We start from the raw sequence: 20,917 nt of genomic DNA, 5'->3' as shown, positions 1-20,917 counted from the left end.
GGATGGATGGATGGATGGATGGATGGATGGATGGATGGATGGATGGATGGATGGATGGATGGATGGATGGATGGATGGATGGATGGATGGATGGACTTAGCTACTGCTGTCTTTTGAAGCTTTTTGTTGTTTGTATGAAAAGCTTACAATGCTTCAACATCCACATCGTTACAAAAATGTAAAAAAAAAAACTGACTTCCATTGCCCTGGCATTTGGAAGAGCAATTATTTATTATTTAACCTTTACCAAATTAAAATGAGTCTAAAAAGTCAAATTTAGTTACAGGCAAACAAAAAAAGGTGTTTATATATATAAAAAAGGTGTTTATATATATATATTATTATTATTTTTTTAAATATCTGTTGTTGTTTTTTTTAATATCTGGTATTAACTGTACATACAGTTTGTAGCTACAGCTTAGTGTTACTCATCATTTCTTTATCAATCACATAAAGTCTCAATATGAACAATGATGTTTCTGTTTCCAGGGTGAAAAAATGCAGAGAAAGTCAAGTGACATAGTTGCATAGCAGTCTGGACTGACAGGGTGATAGCTGTACAATTAAATTAAAACTGGCCCACAATATCTAARCGAGACTGCAACTTACTCTTGCTTTTTGGTCATATAAAAGTTTTACCTCGCTTCACTTTATCTGCCAGAACATGGAGCTCTGCAGCTGCCAGCTGCAGCCCTTCAGGTGTCAGGCTGGAATGGGACTTGGTCTGCTTACCACCTGTTGAGGGAGATAATTAAAAACTGGTGTTATTCACCAAAAGTACTGCACAACAAGGTGGAATGGGGTAGCTCTGCAATTAGCACTCTGCTTGCAGGTTATTACCACCTTGTAATAGTTGAAATAATTTCAGAAAAGTCCCAAATGTATTTTTGGCAAAGAAAATGTTTACACATGTTCATGACTCCTTTCACATGTCAACACTTCTATTGATTGTTGCATTCTTAGTTTTGATTGTTTCCATATACAGGTCAGTTCACGGTTCTTACCCGGAAGTTCAGTGTCCATTTCTGGCACCTCATTGACAAGAATCTTCTCGGTCTGGCAAACATGTGCAAGGTTGAATGCCTGGTCGGTTAGTCTGTGGAGCTGGAGCCTGGTCTCATCTGGACTTCCACTTGGCCAGTCACTAGGAAACTAAATGGGTCAGAACAATAGACAGCAACAAGGGACTGAATGGAGACTGTACAGTGCCTTGGAAAAGTATTGACAACCCCTGCAACTTTCCACATCAAGGCACCTTAGAAGAAGAAACTCTACAGGATTTTAATGGGATTTTCTATGACAAGCCAATGTAGCCAAGGCTCTCTATTAATTTACTTTAACAAAACCGGATAAGTCTGTACAGTGGAAACAGAAAAAAATAGTGCTGGATAAGATGAAGACTTGGGTGATTTTCTTTTTTAGCAGAACATAACTCTAGACAGTTGAGTATTTGAAAGTTAATTACCCAATTTTGAAAACAAATATATTGAAAATTAAAAATATATATTTCAAAGCAGAAGAATACCTTCGTCCTAATTCTCTGTATGAAGCGACTCCTCCCAGGCTCTGGATTCCTCTGTAAGGCAATGACTTTGTCCCACAATCTAAAGTTAATATAAAGGAGGAAATGTCAGAATCCAAACATTAAATCTGTACTTTGCAATAACCTTATATAACAAAAAAACTACTTAGCAACCTGTTTTGTTTGCTCCTTAAAGATTTCCATTTTGCAATTTGCTCAGAAAGCCCCCTGCCCAAAAGTAAAGTAGAAGAAAATACACACATATCTTTAATTGCAAATAAAAACATGATTATTTCCACAGCTCATTTGTGCTTAACCTACCCGTTGTGTTGATTCAAACTGCCGACCCCAGATCCATCTGTCCCTGAAAAGGACAGGTCATCTGAAGAAGGCCTGGGGACAGATGCAGATTTGCTCAGCCCATGGTCTCGGGGCATATTGCTTCTGACCGTCTTGTTTGTCGAGAGCGAGGCTGTGATTTGATCAGGAGAGTTAAACCCTGCCAAGACAGTCTGCTGGTGATGCCCGGCCTGAGCAGCTGAGGAGGGATGGTGTTGGGTTCTGTTTTTGGACTGTGCTGGTTTGTGGCCCGCTGAAGGCCTTGAGCTATGTGAAACACTTGGCTTTTTGTGCCCTTTTCTGTGAAGGCTGGCAGATTTTTTACTTGACTTGATGGTTGGTTGATCACGTTTAGTCACTGCTGATAGAGCTGGCATGCGTTCTGTTTCTTTAGTTGCGGATAGTTTTCTTTTGCTGGAGTCTTGCTTAGAGACCTCTGTGCCAGTGCGGACCCGAAGAGCTTTTTCCAGTGCTTGCTCAAGCAGTTCTATATCTTCTTTCTCCCCTGGYGAGGACTCTGCATCTGAGAGCAGCATGCCATCACAGTTAAATGATTTCAGTAATTACCCGTTGTGGATATCATAATATAAATGACGTGTTTTCAAAAGGAGAGAAAAGTGGATGCAAAGTAAAATATTTTTGCTTTAAAATGCTCACAGTTTTGTCAGTAATTCGTCAGTAAATCATCACTCATTAGTCTGTAAATCAAATCTAGGATTTCAGAAAACATTTTTTTCAATACAGTTAGATTCATCAGGCCACGTTACCTGCAGCAGCATTGTCTGCTAATTCTGTTTCTTCAGAGCCTGCTTCTGGTTGTGGTATCCTGAGGAGGGAATAAACAAGTTACTAAGCAGTACATTTTTCCTTAAAGAAGAAGAAAACAAACTAAGGAATTAACAAGCAGAAACATCAAAAGCAATATATTAATATATTGTAGGCTATACCATTTTCACAGTCTTTTACTAAGATATTTACTCAGAGCTGCATGTTTTTGAAGTACTAGCTTTTATAATGAGAGAGAGATGTGTCAGAATACTATCAAAAATTATTCACTATTTGTCATCATATAATAAAGTAAAAGTCAGATTAAGTTAGGGACAAATTATTTTTTTCTGCTGAATTCAAAATTACATTAATCAGATGAGCCTTTTCATTGTATGTTGCGGTTTTATGACACAAGCAGAAGAAAATTGGAAATCAATGTAGCATTCACGAAAAGCTCATCTCTAGTCCCGTATTGAGGGAAAGTGCAGCCTAAAAGAGCTTTGGTCTGACTAAACAGCTAACATGACAATTCTGAGTTTTATTATCTTTTGATACTGAGTATGGAGCGACAGCAGAAATAATGAAATGGAAGGCTGGGTCGTTTCACGAAGACAAAACTGCATCAAAAGGCACTGCTGGGATTCGAACCCAGGATCTCCTGTTTACTAGACAGGCGCTTTAACCAACTAAGCCACAGCGCCGGACACGCAACCGATGCCGAACGCGAGACTTTAACCACTGCTATGTCCATATTAAATAATTTCTTTAAAATGTTAATGACATTGGCCACTAAGCATTGAAATATTTTGCTACTTACAGACTATGTAAAATTTCTCGGTGAAATTGAATCCTGCGGTTAAGCCTGATTTGTTCGGCCTTATAGGTCTTGATAGCCTCCTCTACCGCAGAAAGCAGCGACATGTTTCCTCGGAGATAAACTTCTATCGTAACAAAGTTAAATATACCGCTTAGCGTCTGGTTCTCACGACAGGAAATAAATGAACGTACAACAACTACAAAGCATAATATGCATTCAAAACCGCAGGTTGATATCTTGATATATAAAATACTCTTGACCCGCGAAGTCTCACTTAACGGATGCGGAAGCCACGTTTCGTCTGCAGTTGGTTATTACGTATAACATCTACATGTTCGGTAAAAAATAAACCAAGTTGGTTATTACGTTTAACATCTACATGTTCGGTAAAAATAAACCAATCAATAGTAATTCTATAATTTTTTTAATGGCGAGTAGTAGGCTATGTATTTTTCTATGCAACAAACGACCAAGCACAAACTAAAACTTTCAAACTTATCAAGGTTCCCAATTCTCGCGAGAATTACCATGACAACGTAGGACGCTGTTTGCACACGCAATTTTAATATAATAAAGCTTCAGATTTATAATCACTGTGAATGCATTTAAAACTATGGCTTTGACGTGCATTTTACATGTTGAGTTCTAAATAATAGAAAAATACCATCTATTCATCTATCAATTCACATATGATATTTTTCATGGTTGGCACCAGAAACGTTAACATTTTAGATCAATTAAGATTAATTAATTAATTTAGATTCAGCACCTTAAAACATTCTCATTTCTACCGTTTGAGTATTTTCATTTTGGCACTCTAAGCGTGAGGAGATTGTACCATTCATCTTTGTTTTTAAACTTTATGTCACATTTTAGATTGGTATACCAATGACTTCCAGCTGCTTTTGCTATTTTGTCACACTTTCAAATGATCAAATTAATGTTAAACTCAAACAGACATAACTTAAAGAAAATACAAATGATTTAATTTATCATAGGGACTAAGCTATCCAAGCCAACCTTGCCCTACACAAAGAAATAGCTGCATATGTTGCTAAATCCTGAATTAACTGTGATTAACCACATTCTTTGCAAAGCTGGGTTGGAATTGTGTAGAGTCAAGAAATGACTTACAGATGGCCTGACAACAAATAGTGAACTAAAATACCTGAAATGCAAAAGAAACTGCCAAAACACATTAGGAGATGAGATCAGTCAATCAATCAATAAAGAACAAATTTCATACAATCAGGTTTTTGTCACACAAAGACCTTCACAGATTTCATTAATCAAAGCATACCACCAAGTCAACCTCTGAAATGCTATAAAAACAACGGTTTGATCAACAAAACTTATTTTCTGTAGTAGTCTCATGAAAAAAAAACACCAGATATTAGGGAAATGGGTGATTACTTTTTCACACAGAGCCATTTTACTTTGGGCAGCTATTTTTTGCTCATTAAACGAAATCACAATTTCAAAACTGCTTTTTATATTTTCTCAATTTATCTTTTCTGTTTCTAAAAATGTATTTGATTGTCTGAATCATTTAAGTGTGACAAAAAAAAATAAAAACAAGGGAAATCTGCAAAGGACAAATCATTGTTCACAGCAACCTGCTGAGGTTTTTTAAATTAGTAGGTGGCAAGAGTAATACTTATGGTGTATTACTGAAAATAAAGTATGTGTGTAAACTATGAAGGATTAATCCAGGGACAACAGAAAAATACTAAGTGTGCACACTCCAGAAATGAAATACCAGCTAACCCCCTGCAGACCTCCACAGGCTGGCCTTTTATTCACACCCTCACATGCGTCGCCAATCAATACCAGTCATACAGCAGAGTTTGTACTGCAAGGCCAGGGAAAGTGCAAGAGGGGTGGTGGGGGTGGGGGGGGCATTACACCTTTCCCATCAAAATTTTCCTTCAAGAAAATCTCCCAACAAAGCTGAAGAAGTGCTGCTGATTTGACCTTCAGTGGAGCCATTACACTGGTATATGGAGAGGAAGGAAGTGGGAGCAATAACAATGGAGCACTACAATCACAGATTAAAAATACCCACCTCTTACCCATGCCTTTTTGCTGTGTTCCTTCAACTTAATGATGCTGCTTGTTTCCTTGTTTCTCTGACAGCCCTCTAGGATTTTTACAGAACAAACGTATAGGGATTTAGGTTTGAAGATGTGGGCTTTATTTTGAATTTAAATAGCCTTTGAATGATGTTTGTTGTGCTACATTGCATTTGGGGGTATCAGAGTACAGGGGGCACCATTTCCAGATCTATACTTGTGAAAATGTTGTGAACTATGTGTCACGTTTCTTCCACTATACTGACATACACCACTTTGTGTTTCTCTATCATATAAGATAGCAGTAAAATACATGTTGAGACGAAGCAAAATGTGAAAAGGTTCACAGGGTATACATTTTTTTGCAGGGCACTGAATTTTTGAAAATGCATCAGTGGCATAAATAATGCTCTTGAAGTATTTTTTGAGATAGCAACAGCTTGCAGGCCCCATTGGAGAGACGTGAATCATCCTGTTAGCTCACCCCATCTCCGCTGGCCTCCTGTGGTAGCAGAGGGAGGGGGAGGCACCCATGCTGCCCCGATAATAAAGCATCTGACACTCCAGCCGGCCACCAGACTGATCTCAGGCTCCGACAGTCACACAAGCACATATGTATGCATGTTCACACATGTGCTGCTACACAGACAGACACACACAAGCGCACACATTTACCCACAAAAAAACAGATAGGCGATAGGCAGGTTTTTTTTTTTTTTAATGACAAGACAAGTTGGATCAGCTTCCAACTGCCATGGAAGCTGATCAGTGCACTCTCGAACAGGATGTACTGATAAAAATAATAAGAAAAACACTGTCTGAAAAATATCAATTTCCTAAAGTATTAATGATTCATCAGTATCACACACACATTCACTTTTTTAAAATAGCATTTGTTATGCAAAAAAAATTACAACAGCATGAAAAGCATTTTAAAAGGCTTCCAGCCTTAAATGACAACTACCTCTGTGCAATTCAAACAACACATTTATGAAGAATTAAAAAAAACTGACCATAAGTTTCTTACCTAGCTAACACTTTATTAAAATACCTTTTACTCTATTTGTATTCTTTACAAATGCTTCTGAACCTGACAGCGAGTTGAAAATGTTTGAAAGGAGCTCAAAATAGGCAGTACTCCACAGACTAAAATCTCAATATCTAAGAAGGATAAGGATGATTTTATGCAAAAAAAAAAAAACACCCTGTAATGAACATGTTTTGTATAGCCCATAAACCTATCCTAACCTTTCAAGGAAATGTAATAGGTCACCTTTAATCAGAATTTGTTGCGTAGATAGGTGTTGGTCACTCTAGCTCTAGCATGAATAGCACAACAACTGATTCTACAAAAGCTCAGTGGGGTTTTAGTCAGCATCTTAAGCATACATCAACTCCACAATTCGAGATATGCTTTTCAATAAACCTCATTTTGTGCTACCAAAGTGGTACAAAGAAAGAAAAAACAAGAGTTTTGGAACAGAGTAATAGAACAAAGAAAATATCAGCTGCAGGCAATACTCTTACTGTTGTTGATAACTGATTGGACACTGATTATATATAAAAAAAGAAAAAACAGACAATAAATACATGAATAAAAGCACAGCTGTGTTTAACTAATGTCACAAAGAGTCATGGAAACATCTGCGACGTGTAATTTTCAGAAACAGTGGAAAATAGAAGATATGCTAGTTTATCTAATCCGAAACTACAAATTCTTGTGCTAAAACTACAATTTTGCGTCAGCATTTCCGGTAGAGTCACGCATGTCTGTTTTCGCCGGGTAGCGACAGAAGGTTTTAATAACTGTTGTTTCGGTGGAGCTGCGCATCCTACGTCTGAGTTTTAAATCTTCATTACTGAGCTGGAGGGAAGGTTTGTTCCGCTTGACTTTTTATATAAAACCAGTACATAAAAATGATTTGTTGCTATCTAGTGGCACGTTTTAGTGTTTTTTTTATTTTATTAAATCTTAACGAGTTTGTTAGCTAGCTTTTAGCTTACTTAGCTCCTGTAAAGTTAGCTGTTGTCAACGCGTCGCTTCAACAAGTTGCAAAGAATTCTTCGTTTGCCGTAGTGTGGCAGGATTTGTTTTTATTGGAAAAATAAACTGAAATGCGCGTTTTCCAAAACATATTTAGCGTTCCAACGCTGTCACGGAGATTACTGGTAAACTCCAGAAAGCAGGCCTGTTCTGTGTTTTGCATCTTTTTTGTTCAGTCGATTTATGCTATACAAGCATGGACGTTGTTTAAAGGTGCCTTTGTGAACCTACAAGACTAATTGTGTTTACTGTCACTCAACTTGGTGCCTTCCTGTCAGGGTTAAGTAAGGTCAGCGGCTTTAAGCAGGCCAATCATCCATTTAAATGTGTGTTTGTTTTGACCGTCTTACCCAGACCACTAGAGAAAGTGATGATATTAACTCTTTGTTTTTTTTWATTTTTTATTTGGCTTTAAACTGGAGCTACTATGTCCACCTTGATTGTCCACCTTCCAGATTTGTTGTCAAGTCATCCAACAAATCTGGATCTTCCTATTGCATGCAACTTAAGACTCCTCATCTAAACATTTATTATTTTGACACATGGTGGTGGCAGCATCATACTGTGAGGGATGTTTTTCTTGTACATTGAAGATTCCCAATGTACATTTGGGAATCCTCCAAAATGTACATTGAAGTTTATGATTATGTAAAAAGGTCCAAACGATATCCGTGTTCAAGGGACTGTACTTAAATCCTGATGAACCTTAAATAATGGTTCCAAATTGGCATTTTTTTATGACTTTGTAAAAACTTTACCACCATGTGCTGTTTTCAGACTGAAGTCCAGAAAAAATATCACAAAAAATGTCAGAGAATATGGAGACGGGAGCAAGTGTGTCCAACGGATCTGGGGCAGTTGGGGCAGGGTATGAGAAAGAAGAAGGCAACCTCAGGTAAACCTTTTTTGCAGTACTTTGGTTTATTTTTTAAAATATCTGATTAAGATTACAAACTGTTGCGGGTTTGGAGAACATATCGAAAATAAGCAAGCTTCGTACGTTATTTTTCTTTCGCTTGGCACTTTAATTGCAGCCCCGAGGATCTGTCTGAGATGCTGGCTGCTGGAACCAAGGAGGTTCACGAAAAAGCAGAGAACACGCAGTTTGTGAAAGATTTCCTACGGGGACGAATCCGCAAAGAGCTTTTCAAGGTGAGACTGAATAGACAAAGAATGAAGAAAGTGGGATGARTTTAACTGTATAAAGGCTTTTACTTTTTTGAAATTCACAGACACGCAAAGTCAAATTTTTGTTCATTGTGGGTAGGATGTATTTGTMCACTGAGGTTTCTTTAGTAATTCTCTAAATTGAGAAAGCTCTTACTGTTACCCCCTGCAGGTAAACCTCTTATCTTCTCAGAAGTTGTTCAGAAGCCCTGATTGAAAATCCCTTATTGGAGTTGAATTTGACCTGGAAACAAAATGCCGTGACTCCATATACTTAACAAAAGATTATGTAAATAAAAATAAAGCTGGAAAGAAAGTAGAAAACGTTTGTATTTTTTTTTTCCCCCCTTCAGCTTGGCGCTGTTGCACTTTACCACACATACACGGCCATGGAGGAGGAGATCGAGAGGAATAAGGACCACTCCCAATTTGCCCCCCTGTATTTCCCCGCAGAGCTTCACCGCCATGAAGCCCTGGCCCGCGACCTGGAGTATTTCTACGGTCCGGATTGGAAGAGCAAGATCAGCTGCTCTCAGGCCACCCAGCAGTACGTGGACCGCATCCACCAGGTGGGGCAGGAAGACCCGGTGCTGCTGGTGGCCCACGCCTACACTCGCTACATGGGTGACCTGTCAGGGGGGCAGGTGCTGAGAAAAGTGGCACAGAGAGCTTTGAAGCTGCCACCCACAGGGGAAGGCCTGGAGTTCTACCAGTTTGATGCGATCCACAGCGCCAAGGCGTTCAAACAGCTGTACCGAAGCCGCATGAATGAGCTGGACCTGGACGTGGCGACAAAGAAGAAACTGGTGGAGGAAGCTGTTAAAGCTTTTCATTTCAACATGGAGGTGAGAGTCTGAAGCAGCTGATGAATCGAGGCTCTTTTACTGGTCGGAAAACCCCCCCTATTTAAATAGAGGTTTAATTGTTGGTATTATAGAAGTGGTACTACATCAGTACTATTCCAATGGAATTCTGTTTGAAATGCACTTTGTTGAACCATTTGTATTGATTTAAACTCTAGTCACAACCAGCAACTTTATTGTACTGTATTCTATTGGGAATTTATGCGACTACCATAAAAATCGTCACTGGCAGTGGGGAAAAAGATGCCTCATTTTCATATTTCTTTACAAAAACAAACTGATGAATATGCATCCATGCTCCTTTACTCTTTTATCCTTTAATGAAATCCATTAGTACCAATTGCTTTCAGAAGTCCACTTGTGTGCAATTCAAACCCAGCTTTAATACAGCTGTACTGTTGAGGCCTCAGAAGTTAATTTTAGATCAAATTAATGAACAAGCGGCATCATGAAGGCGTTTAACCTGTCGCAGCTGGCAGGTTATGGAGAAAGTTGTGTAGAAGATTAAATGCATATTTACTTTGATCTACAATATTTAATATTATGCATATGTGGGCAAACAATTCTGAAGACTTGCAGCTGTAGCTCCGGCCAAAGGCGGATCTGCAAAGGATTGACTTGAGGGCACAGATTGTGATTTGTAAAACGTTTTGAAAATCACACATCATTACCTTCTACATCATCATGTTTCTCAGAGTGTTTTCTGCACAGTGGTCTTTGCTTGAAACAGAAACATCGAGTATAAACAGTGAATCGAGTTGGAAAGTGGATCTGGGAACTCAACCATGTTCCGGTTGTGAATCAGAAATCACTCTGCTATGCTAATTGCGGTGCTCGGTAACAAGCTGTCTATTAGCAGTATAGGTAAACACAATGTGTTCATTTAAAGGTTAATGTATTCGTACAATAAATAATCATGTTCTCTGGCAGATGTTGTACAGCACTATGCGTGTGAAAGATTTCATGAGATATAAACCACCAGAAGCATCAAATAAACACTAGTACTACATTAAACACGCACAACATTGACTTTTTTTTCAAATGGAACTTGGAAATTTCAATAAGATGGCTAATTGTCTTCTCTTAAAAAACACAAAGCAAAGTGAAAAGGTTCAAATTCTMWTATAAAATATCAATCCAGGTGTTGCTGTAATATAACAAAATGAAGAATAGGAGAACTTTTGCATGGTATGGTATGAACTAACCTAATGTTTGCTCTGTCAGGTGTTTGAGGAATTAGAAGAAATTGGCAAAACAATTCAGGAGGATGTTCAAGATGCTGGCATGTCTGTTCATGGGGAGACRGGAGGAGACATCAGCAAATGTCCATACTATGCTGCCAAGATGGGTAAGTGAAGAGTGTGTTGTTGTAAAACGAATCGCTGGATGACAGTTTGCTTCTTCTTGAACATGGTTTTCTGTCTCCGTTGCACCGCAGCGGCGTCAGGGGGAACAGCGTATTTTGGTCAGCTGGTCATGGCCGCTCTCAGACACCCGACGGGACAGGTTCTGTTTGCCACTTGGTTCGCCGCCCTGGCTGGACTGGCTGCGTGGTATCTGATGTGATCCGGCTGTTACCCGGCTGCTGTTAGAACAGAGGAGCGGCGAAAAGAAGGACAGCAAGGAGACTGGAAGACTTCCACTAACTGACCATTTTATAAAAACATTCAAATCAGGTCTGTGCGTTTTTATGTTTTAGCTTTGTAGTGGTAGAATTTCAGCAGTGTGATCCGCAGGACAATTAGGGCAACAACTCCCTCCACAAAGCACACATTTTACTTTTTATTTTCTTTTTTTTTATTTCATAAAAACGTAGATGTTTTTCTTATTTCTCTACCTCCAACACGCTATCCTTCCATTTGGTGCTTTTCAGTTCTGGTGCATCTGAAGTTATGTTATGGCTCCTTTCTGACGGTAATAGACCAGCCGGTATAAATTGTACTGTAAGTATGATAACAAAATCCAATACTGTAGCAAGAAAAATAGTCAATCCGGATGACGCTCATAATTAGATGTATGCTTTAAATCCTTCACAACAATATGAAACAAAGAAGTACTTTTGTACAACAAATATAGTCAATTTGCAGTGCTACTTAAAAACATCCATATACTTAAAGCTTTTTCGGTTTATTTTTAGGTTGCAACAACAAAAATAACATTTATTAAGATTTTGTGATAGACCAATGCATTTTTGTCCAGCTCATCAATAAACAAAGAGGTACCATGACTATATATATAAAAACAAAAATCTGCATCAAAAGCTACATTATGTGATAGATTTTTTTGGTCTATCACAAAAAATCTTAACAAACTACCCGGAAGTTTACAGTCATAGCATGACAAATTGTAGTAAGGTGCATGGTTGCCTTTTAAAGCCACTCTAACAGCAGAAATTGCTCATAATATCTGGATATGTAGTGCTCAGGTTTATTGTGGTGACGTAAAGCCATTCAAAATCCCTAGCCGCAGAACCAGTCCTAAACTCAAGATCGTTTTTTCYCAAAGTACACATGGTTGCTCCATGTTGTTTTTCCTAATCACCAATTAACTTAAAAAGCAAACTCTTAAGTGGACTGTTTCTTCCATTTCCAGATGGGAAGAATCCTGTATCCCCTTCAATATTTCTGCTAATACACTGATGCTGTATGTATTTTTGTGTGCGGCGTGGGTGAGAATAAACGGTTGAGGGCATGTCTGTCTGTTATTCTATAACATAATTACTTTCGACAGGCCTAGATTGAAGCGACACCCTCCTCCGCTCCCCCAAAAAGCTGTAACTGATCACATGATGGTGCATTAGCTAACGAGTTCAGAGTGAGCTCAGAAAAATAAAAAGGTAAATCGTATCTGCCATGTGCAGTAGGTGAGGCCTTGATGAGGCAGGGTTTAAATGGATATGCATCCATATATTTTATGCTGTCTGTTTTTTCTCTAAATATAATGTGAAAATTGTCACATTTTATTGTATTGTCGTCGCATTCAAATGTTTCCAAGACGGTTGCATGTCTGCAATGAGACGGATTGTCGCAACCAAAGAAAACCTTCTTTAAAAGTGCAGGATTATTTGACCACATTCAGATTCTCATAATAGTGAAATACAAAAAATTACTCTATATTGTAGTGTATGCTAACTTAAATTATTCTTTTGTTTCAGAATCACGTGATGGCTTAGCCAATAAAAAGCAGTCTCTATGTGCATGCTCTTAATTTTCTAAATGAAATGGTATCGCTTACCTGCAGCAGGAGTTCTTATTTGGACGCAGCAGATTTACCTCGAGATAAACGAGTGGGCGCTTGGGATAAACTAATATGCGGATCCTGTATCAGCTCAGCTCTCGTTTCTTTATCCAGTTTTGTGGATACACATTTAATGCGTTACCTCTATTGTACGTGCTGGAAGAAGATTCCCATTAAAAACTCTGCTTAGCTTCGTGTTGAGTAGAAATATTTTGCGCTGTAATTACACTGAAAATGTAGTATCCACCCAGATGGAGTGTTGATATTTTAGGAACCTTTTGGAGTGGTTTTTGTATTGATTACCCAAAGAAATGTGCTGTTTCTCAAACGTCTGCCTGGTTCATGTGCACAATGCGTTTGCTCTCGCGGAGAAAGACTTGCAGTATTTCCAATGCCGACACAGCTGCCTGGTCGCAAACATGCTGAAGGGAGCAATTGAGTTTTATTTTTGAAAGTCTCAGGTTCTGCACAATGAAAGGCATACGGTGGRGTAAAACGGGAACAGTTTGAAATGCTCTTGTAAGCCCATGTTTTATTGCTTTCACATGGTTCAAGCATGAAGTGTGCGTCAGTATTTCTAGGACCTACTGAAGGGACACAATCTGCAGCCATAAATGAAAATGTTTGACTAATGCGTGCTAATTTTTAATTCTTTTACTCTGCTCCTAATTCCTTTGTATCCGACTGGAGCTTTGTGACTAGCTAGAGCACTTTTATTGTACAAGTGAAAACCAAGAGTTATATTGTGTTGTCGATAACAAAATAAATGGTTTTACTCTGCATTTTTTGTCTTTACTTGTACAGCTTGAACTTTCTCATTGCATGATGYTGCCACTACCACTTTTATATTGTGGATATAGTGTTCATGATCAAACGCAGCTTTCTATTTGGTCTACATGTGTTTCAGAGCACCATGCAATATTTTCCTTCCACTTCACTGTTTGTGTTGGTCAATTACACAACGCCTCAAAATCCATTGAAGTATGCGGATGTAATGTGTAAGTTGGAGTATAATTTTGGAAGGAAGCGCAAAGTTTCCCCCAGAAAACTTGCTAAACCCAGTGGTTGGGGCTGTTGTTTTTGAGTTAAAAATGTCTAAAGTTGACARGAAATTTGAAAATATCACTTGATGATTGTGTTATTGGAAGATTGATATCTGAACACTAAATATAAAATCTTAAAAAATGCAAACATAAAAAAAAAAAAATAACCTATGCTAAGCCTGGTGGGGGCACAAGTAAAGCATGGTGGCCCGCCAGGCTTATGATACACTGGGAGAAACACTGAAAGCAGCACAGCCTCAATAATGTTAGTGATTTAATCACTTATTAAAACAGATAATGATCRAGATAAAAGGATCAGATATTAATCTGATCAAAGTCAAAGGAATCATCCTATGACTTTTTTTTTTTACACCTTGTACTCTGGAAAAAGAAAATATATATGCAAACACCCAAAAACATTCAAGCAGCTCTAAGTTGACCTAAGCTGGTAGAAATTCTCTACATAAAAATATGACACTTAAGAGCTAGAAGTAAAACAGGAGGTTTTATTTTTAAAACCAGCCCATATATTTAAAACTATACAGAATATAGTTTARAAATGATACATGGTTGAATTCCTGTTTTACTACTGTTACATAGAATTTTAGAACTGCTCAAAACTAAAAATAATTGACAGTTTACAGATCAGGAAAGCTCGTGTGTCAAACTATCCAACGTAAGACCTTCCAACAATAAATGTCATGTAATCTGAAGCTGTAAGCAGACGTTCAACTGTCAGAGCTGAGTAAAGGAAGTGTAAAAATAAAAACACAAGGGTTACACTGTAGTGAGTTAGCTGGATTTAATCCTGAACAGACTGTTTTTGTAGTTTTTTACTACAATAATTTATTACTTAAATGGTATTTGCATTTAGATTAGCATTTTGGTAAACAGATGACCAGCATGCACTGAGTACTAAGACACACTCTGCAGCCATGCGCGGTGTCATTAGCAGACTGGCACATCCGTAGGTCCACGTCAGCAGGGGAACAGAGAAGATGATCCTTAGGATTTTCCACTACAGGTCTGGGTAGAAAGCTTCTTGGTCATCCATCCAAAACGATAAACTAACACTCCAAGTCTCTCAGTCTTCTGACACTCTTTGCATTTATACTGTCCTTGCTTTGCGCAGTCCTCTTTTCTCCGTCAGGCTTAGTTCCAGGAGGATCTCTTACCTTGGGACAAGAAAATAAATAAAACAAACTTAAAATTGCCSCTCTGTAAATATGACAGTCGGGATGCTATTAATTAACTGGACGTATAATTCAATGCAAGAGAACATGCACAACTGTCTATGACAGCCACAAACCAGATGACTGAAGTGCCATGTTTTGTACTATAGCACACATGAAGACGCGTCTAAAGCAACTACTTTCCACAAAAAGCCATACCCGGTTTATGGCTGTCAGGAAGAGCTAAATAATTTCTTTAACTTGGTGAGGAAGCCCTCCTCTTTCAACTCTGCTTCCTTCTCRACATGCCTTCTTTTYCCTGCCTTAGACTGCTCACCACTGCTGCCCCCACCTGGACAGATATTAACACTACAACTAAGTACAACTTGTGTTGCAAAAGTTCCCATTTTTAATGGATTTTCAGTAGCTGAGGGAGGGGAAAAAAACCAAAACAATCATCTTGGAGTGAGACGGTCTTCATACCTGTGCTGGTGTTGGTGACTCCATTCACCGTCCCTTCTACATCGGTCTCATCCTCAGCGAAGCTCGTTAAAAGAGATTTCTGTCTGTCTGTCAAAGTCCTACAARAGAAAATGTATTTAAAGTTGTATTTTGGAAACCTCACAATTTTCCAGTGAACTCTATAGAGAAACAAAGACATCTACGGAGTCTCACTTTGGTATTTTGACTTTGACGTGGATGTAGTGATCTCCAAAGCCATAGCYACTGACGCGAGCAATTCCTTTCCCTGACAGACGGATCCTCTGGTCAGTTTGGACACCTGCRGGGATCTGGGGGATGAAAGAAAAATTACCGGTGGATCTTTCAACTGTTAAAGTATGAGGCTGTAATTTTCTAATCAGATTAAGTCYATCTCTACTTACTGACAAATTAAGCGTTTCATAAAGTCCTTGTGCTCTTGCTGTGCCTCCCAGAATGGCTTGAGCCACAGAGACGTAAAGATCAGAGTGAATGTCTGCACCTTCCCTCCTGAACACAGGACTCTTTTGGACCTGGATAAAATAAAGATCATAGCAAAGAGTCCAAATTTTGAATGCAGCACACTTTATACTGTCTGACAAATGTTAAAACTTAAAATTTTAATAATTTCTAGTCATGTCTGTTTTGCAGTAAATACCAACCCGAAATGTAATGAAGATTTCCTTCTTTCCGACTGGCATTCTGACCGTCTGACCATCCTCCACTCCTGACAGGGGAAAAGTACAAACAATGATTCAGTTTGTTTTTAAAAAAGGGATGAATTCTGAATCTTGCAGGTGAAAATTTGAACCGTCTCTGAATTATCTAGTTCCTAAGAAACGTTGCAGAGCTTTGCACCATAACTCAGTATTTTACTTTATGCGATAGACTAACAAAAACTTTTTGCATTAAAGATGAAAAACTTCTGACATGACCCTCTTCCTCACCTCACCTGAACCCAAATGAGAACTTGTCAGCAGTTTTTAAACAGGAAACTTTTGCATTAATATTGGGCACTAAAATTAAAGAAAAAAAGAAATTGGACTAAAGGCAAACAGAACCTGCMAGAGGCGTAAAGTGGTGTTTTTAAAGTGCAGCTGCAGATGTGCCATGCAGTTTACTTATTTATTGAACGGTTAAAGGTTAACTTCAGTGTTACTACAAGATTCAGGTGTTCTACTAAATTTCTCTGCTCAACTACGATAAAAAGAAAGAGAGGAATAATTTACTTTGTGAAGGATTGGGAGCTGAATCGATTCTTGAGTGTAACTGACCTGCAGGGACAGGAACAACCACAGTCTTCCTCTGCTTSGTTTGTCCAGATCCACGGCAGGTGTTACAGGGAGTTGAAATAACTGTCCCTTTGCCCCCGCAGCGCCGGCATGTAGAGCGCATCACAAACGGTCCTGTGTTTATTGTTTCCTATAGGTACGGGGACAGGTCTCTTTTAGAAGTATAACCTAAAATCGCAGAGAAAATGGAAACTTCAGGTAGGAGTTCTTACCATGCCTGAGCCGTTACAGTGGTGGCAGTGCTGAACCTTGGTCCCCGGCTCGTGGCCTTTCCCATCGCAGCGCTGGCAGGTTGCCTCCATGTTAACAGACATCTCCTTATTCACTCCCTTTGCTGCCTGAGTGAACGTCAGCTCCATGATGTACTGCATGGAAAACAGAGGGAACTTCAGAAAAGGTGCTAAAAGGCAAACAGCTGATCGCAGCGTTGCTTGGCTTTCTGTAAATCTCACTAACCTCCTGCGGCTGATCAAATATGGCGCTGAAGTCTCCGAAGCCATGGGCCCCGGAGAATTCTCCAAAGATTTTGCGGAAAAGCTCCTCCGGGTCCACATGGCTGGCCTGTCCRCTCCAGTACTGCTGCTGTCCTCCGGCCTGACYCGCCTCAAAGCCCGCCRTCCCGTACATGTCRTACTGCTTCCGCTTCCCTTCGTCGCTAAGCACCTGAGAAGACATAAAGAGCAAGGGTTAAATCCACATTAAAACTCGTAGACRAGACTTTTCCCACCAAAACACAAGGGAAATCTACTTTACCAAGTATGGTATTGGTATTTGAYGGGGTCTGCATAAGACTGACATGACACTGTCATAAATGTGAAATAAAGACTCCTTCATTATGAACGTTGTCATGAAGTGTCATTCGGTAAATAATGACACTTTTAATGAAAAGTTGCTTTGGAAGTCCATTAACAGTCCCAACTTTGCATTATTTACAAAATAATGCAAATAATGCATCCTTTAAAGCAACTTTGCATTAAAAGTGTCATTATTTACCAAATTACACCTCATGATAACATTCATAAAGACTCCTTCATGTTCATGACAGGCGCTGTGTCATGTTTATGACAGTGTCATGTCAGTCTTATGCACACCCCGTCAAAGTGTTACCCAATATTTATTGTAAAAACTGAAGGCAAACCTCGTATGCTTCAGCCAACTGTGCAAATTTTTCTTTTGCTTGCGGGTCGTCTTTGTTTGTGTCTGGGTGGTACTTTTTGGCCATCTGTGAACGAAACAAGACAAAAACTAAAAAAAATCAACTTCTGTGATAATCCGTGTATGGTTCTTGCTTAGTTTGCCATTATGGATGTCCTGATCAGGATTCTGTCCCCTGCTACCAATCAGATTAATATAAGAATGGGCATTTACAGATACAGAGTCTCAGCCCAATACTTTATTAAAACCGATGCTATGTATAACAGTGGCTTTAAAGTGTGGCAAAATAAATKACAGCAACAGATATTTTGTCTCAAAAGGAGCTTCTGCAGGATAGCCTCGTGTATATGCTAAAGAGYTAGTCTACCGATAGCATGTTTTGTCTCTGTWTTGATATGACCCCGTTCATAATTCCTCTCGTAATATATTTCAGTGTAGTTCCAATTCATTGCATTTCCTACATTGACTGTAAACATTGTAAAAGTATAAGACTGTTAAAATACCAGAACCAAGCTGATTCCTATGTGAATTAAATATGCTGCTGGACTTAAAATATAGCTACGAACATGAAAGTAGGCTGTGATTTTATTTTTAGATATTAGACCGCACCAAATTGCAGCTCTGCATCTCTTTGGGATTGAACAGACACAAAAATCCCAGACAATAGGGATCTAGAGTATAGCTACAATATTTATTATATGTGCAAATTCACATTTGCTTGCATGGATAATTTTGAAAGCTAATACATTTTAAGTGCTAATCGTTCACAATCTGCATGTCAGTAATAAATTTGGCAATTTGGATGGAATGTAGCTGGTCTTGGTGCCCACAACTTRTATTTTTAATAGCCGAGAAGATAAAGGCCACAGAAAGTAGTGAAGACTTTGAGAAAATAGAGAAAATAGTCAGGCAAATGTTAAGTTATAAATCAGCAATAATATTGCACTGCCACATTTACCACCATAATTTGATATCATAACACTGGGAGTTACAACTAAGACGAGCTGCACATGAGGCGAGATCAAACCTGGTAGTAGGCTTTCTTGATCTCCTTTTGGGATGCAGTGCGAGGGACTCCAAGAATCTGATAGAAATCCTGCTTGCTGCTAGAAGAGGCGCTTGTGTGGAAGGACAGCGTGTAGARAGCATGGGGCGACTTCAGACCTGAAAGTTGCCCAGAAAAGCGAGAGGGTAAGTAAATGRCATCTAGAAGTGTTACAAAGTTGAACTGCAGCTTACTTTTCACAGTTCTCAGTTAAAAGGTTCAAGTCTGTTTGGATCTCAGACCCAAGACCTATAAAAGTCTCTATAAGCTTATATTGCAAAAAATGTTTTGTTCTGATTTTTCTTTTTTATAATTAATATATATGCAATCAGTAACTGTAGTAAAAATGACTTCAAAATGGCACTGAACTTTATTGGTTAAAAATAGGGTAGTGATACAGGATTTYACTAAACTGTATAGAACTGATTTGGCACTGCTGATTTTGCTTTATTATACTTGGAGAGCAGTCAAAAAAACAATACAAGCATAACTTGCAACAGTTAAAGTTCAAACAAAATAGTCTCGTCTTTGCTAATGGCATTTRAAGACTGCAAAGTTAGCAGGAGTGATTACATCACATTTTATCAACTACTTTGAGGTGGTTCGAGGTACATGTATAGATGTTAAAACATTATTTTATCGTTCTAACGTTTGTAGTTAGATATTAATTTACGGTTATCCGATTATTATAGGCCGTGTCAYTTGAGTAAAATTATATTATTATGGTACATGTAGCTTAGCTTATTTTAGCTTAGCTGATGTAGTTCTCACCTGACAGCCCTCTCAATGTCAATGCTTTTCCTGCTCCACCGCAAAACAAGCTGYCCCCACGCCACAACTTCTCAGCTCCCACAGTAGAAAAACTCCGGAGGCTTCCATGGTCAGAAGACAGAACGAAACCGGCAGCTCTTCGAGGTCCAGAGGACACGATGACTGCAATCCAGCGTGAGGAGCTGCGAACGGCCGAGGACGCCATCATGCCGACAACCGCCACCGCTTGTGAGACTGCGCATGCCTGGGAAGACGGTGTGGGCGTGCATAGGAAATGGGGGMAAAAAATAATTAAAAAAACAAAAACGTTTTTTGTTATTYTTTAGTAAATTATACATCAAGCACTRTAGTTTTTCAAAAAAGAGGAAAAATATATTTATTTSCAAAWACAAATCACATGAAAAAATTGATGCAAACGTTTTATTCAGCGAGGTTGCACGTTTCGGAACACCGTGTCGTTTAACCACAGGATCGTACGTCGATATCGCCGCCATATTGTGAGTGGCATTTTGTTAGACATGCAAAAACTTCTAAAATCCCGGTCTGTCTTACAGGTTTGGGTTCGAGCTGTGTTACTGTATGTGGTCTGTTTTGATCAGAGCTTGGCAGTTCCTAGCTATATGTACTCTGTTACATTTATTTTAATAAGTTCATGAAAAAATATTTGTAGGGGTACAAATATTGACACACAAAAATACATCCAGTCTGGAGAGACTTCTGGTTCGTGGTTTGTTTTCCTTTTCTGAGTCCCTATGAAAAAAAGGTCTACAACTGCCACTCCACTGGTTTGAAGGGAAAATCGAAGACACCGCCCAGTCGTTCGGCTCGGYTAGTAGAGCAAATCGAACGAACACCGCGCGGCGAACCAAAGCTGTCAGCTGCAGCAGCGGCAGCACTCTCAGCAGTACGAACCAGCTCGACAGAGACACCCGGAAGGCACGAAAGTCAATTTGGGAGAGCATTATGAATCGTTTTAAGACCTCCAAATTCAAAAACACCACTCCGAAGGTTGCCAAGAAAGAGGTGAGTAGTGAMCCCGCTTCTGGTTAGAAACAGTTCTCCTCGCTAACACTAAATTGCTGAGCTACTTGGGGAGGAACGCCTGCCTGTCTGCTTGCAAGGGATGTTGA

At 39.0% G+C, this 20,917-nt stretch overlaps 3 protein-coding genes and 1 non-coding gene across 6 annotated transcripts; 1 reads left to right on the top strand and 3 right to left on the bottom strand.

The window, feature by feature from the left end:
* Window positions 1–369: 369 nt before the first annotated feature.
* tedc2 (tubulin epsilon and delta complex 2) lies at window positions 370–3,949 on the bottom strand. Its single transcript, XM_017303413.1, has 7 exons — window positions 3,447–3,949; window positions 2,629–2,687; window positions 1,844–2,384; window positions 1,697–1,750; window positions 1,526–1,604; window positions 1,005–1,152; window positions 370–735 (listed from the first exon to the last, which is right to left on the bottom strand). The coding sequence occupies exons 1-7, from the start codon at window positions 3,548–3,550 to the stop codon at window positions 623–625; spliced, it is 1,098 nt and encodes a 365-aa protein (XP_017158902.1). The 5' UTR covers window positions 3,551–3,949; the 3' UTR covers window positions 370–622.
* Window positions 3,257–3,330, bottom strand: trnat-agu (transfer RNA threonine (anticodon AGU)). Its single transcript has one exon. It is a non-coding gene; the product is annotated as a tRNA-Thr (tRNA).
* Window positions 3,950–7,284: 3,335 nt separating the features above from the next.
* Window positions 7,285–13,609, top strand: hmox2b (heme oxygenase 2b). Of its 3 annotated transcripts, none has more exons than XM_008402845.2 (6): window positions 7,285–7,393; window positions 8,340–8,457; window positions 8,597–8,714; window positions 9,083–9,574; window positions 10,817–10,940; window positions 11,031–13,609. In XM_008402845.2, exons 2-6 carry the CDS (start codon window positions 8,369–8,371, stop codon window positions 11,156–11,158), a joined length of 951 nt encoding a protein of 316 aa, XP_008401067.1. In that variant the 5' UTR covers window positions 7,285–7,393; window positions 8,340–8,368; the 3' UTR covers window positions 11,159–13,609. The 3 variants fall into 3 exon arrangements, with proteins under 3 accessions (XP_008401067.1, XP_008401069.1, XP_008401068.1); XM_008402847.2 differs by lacking the exon at window positions 7,285–7,393 and adding an exon at window positions 7,710–7,775; XM_008402846.2 differs by lacking the exon at window positions 7,285–7,393 and adding an exon at window positions 7,775–7,851.
* Window positions 13,610–14,358: 749 nt separating this feature from the next.
* On the bottom strand, window positions 14,359–20,020 carry dnaja3a (DnaJ heat shock protein family (Hsp40) member A3a). Its single transcript, XM_008402843.2, has 11 exons — window positions 19,788–20,020; window positions 18,999–19,135; window positions 17,955–18,038; window positions 17,273–17,479; window positions 17,029–17,181; window positions 16,799–16,946; window positions 16,187–16,251; window positions 15,929–16,057; window positions 15,720–15,835; window positions 15,528–15,625; window positions 14,359–15,047 (listed from the first exon to the last, which is right to left on the bottom strand). Exons 1-11 carry the CDS (start codon window positions 19,993–19,995, stop codon window positions 15,025–15,027), a joined length of 1,368 nt encoding a protein of 455 aa, XP_008401065.1. The 5' UTR covers window positions 19,996–20,020; the 3' UTR covers window positions 14,359–15,024.
* Between the last annotated feature and the right edge of the window lie 897 nt (window positions 20,021–20,917).

This window comes from Poecilia reticulata, unplaced genomic scaffold (assembly GCF_000633615.1).
Source record: "Poecilia reticulata strain Guanapo unplaced genomic scaffold, Guppy_female_1.0+MT scaffold_262, whole genome shotgun sequence".
In the NCBI taxonomy this organism is placed as follows: Eukaryota; Metazoa; Chordata; class Actinopteri; order Cyprinodontiformes; family Poeciliidae; genus Poecilia; species Poecilia reticulata.
The sequence above is the reverse complement of the archived record's forward strand: the minus strand, read 5'-3'. Positions and strand labels throughout refer to the sequence as shown.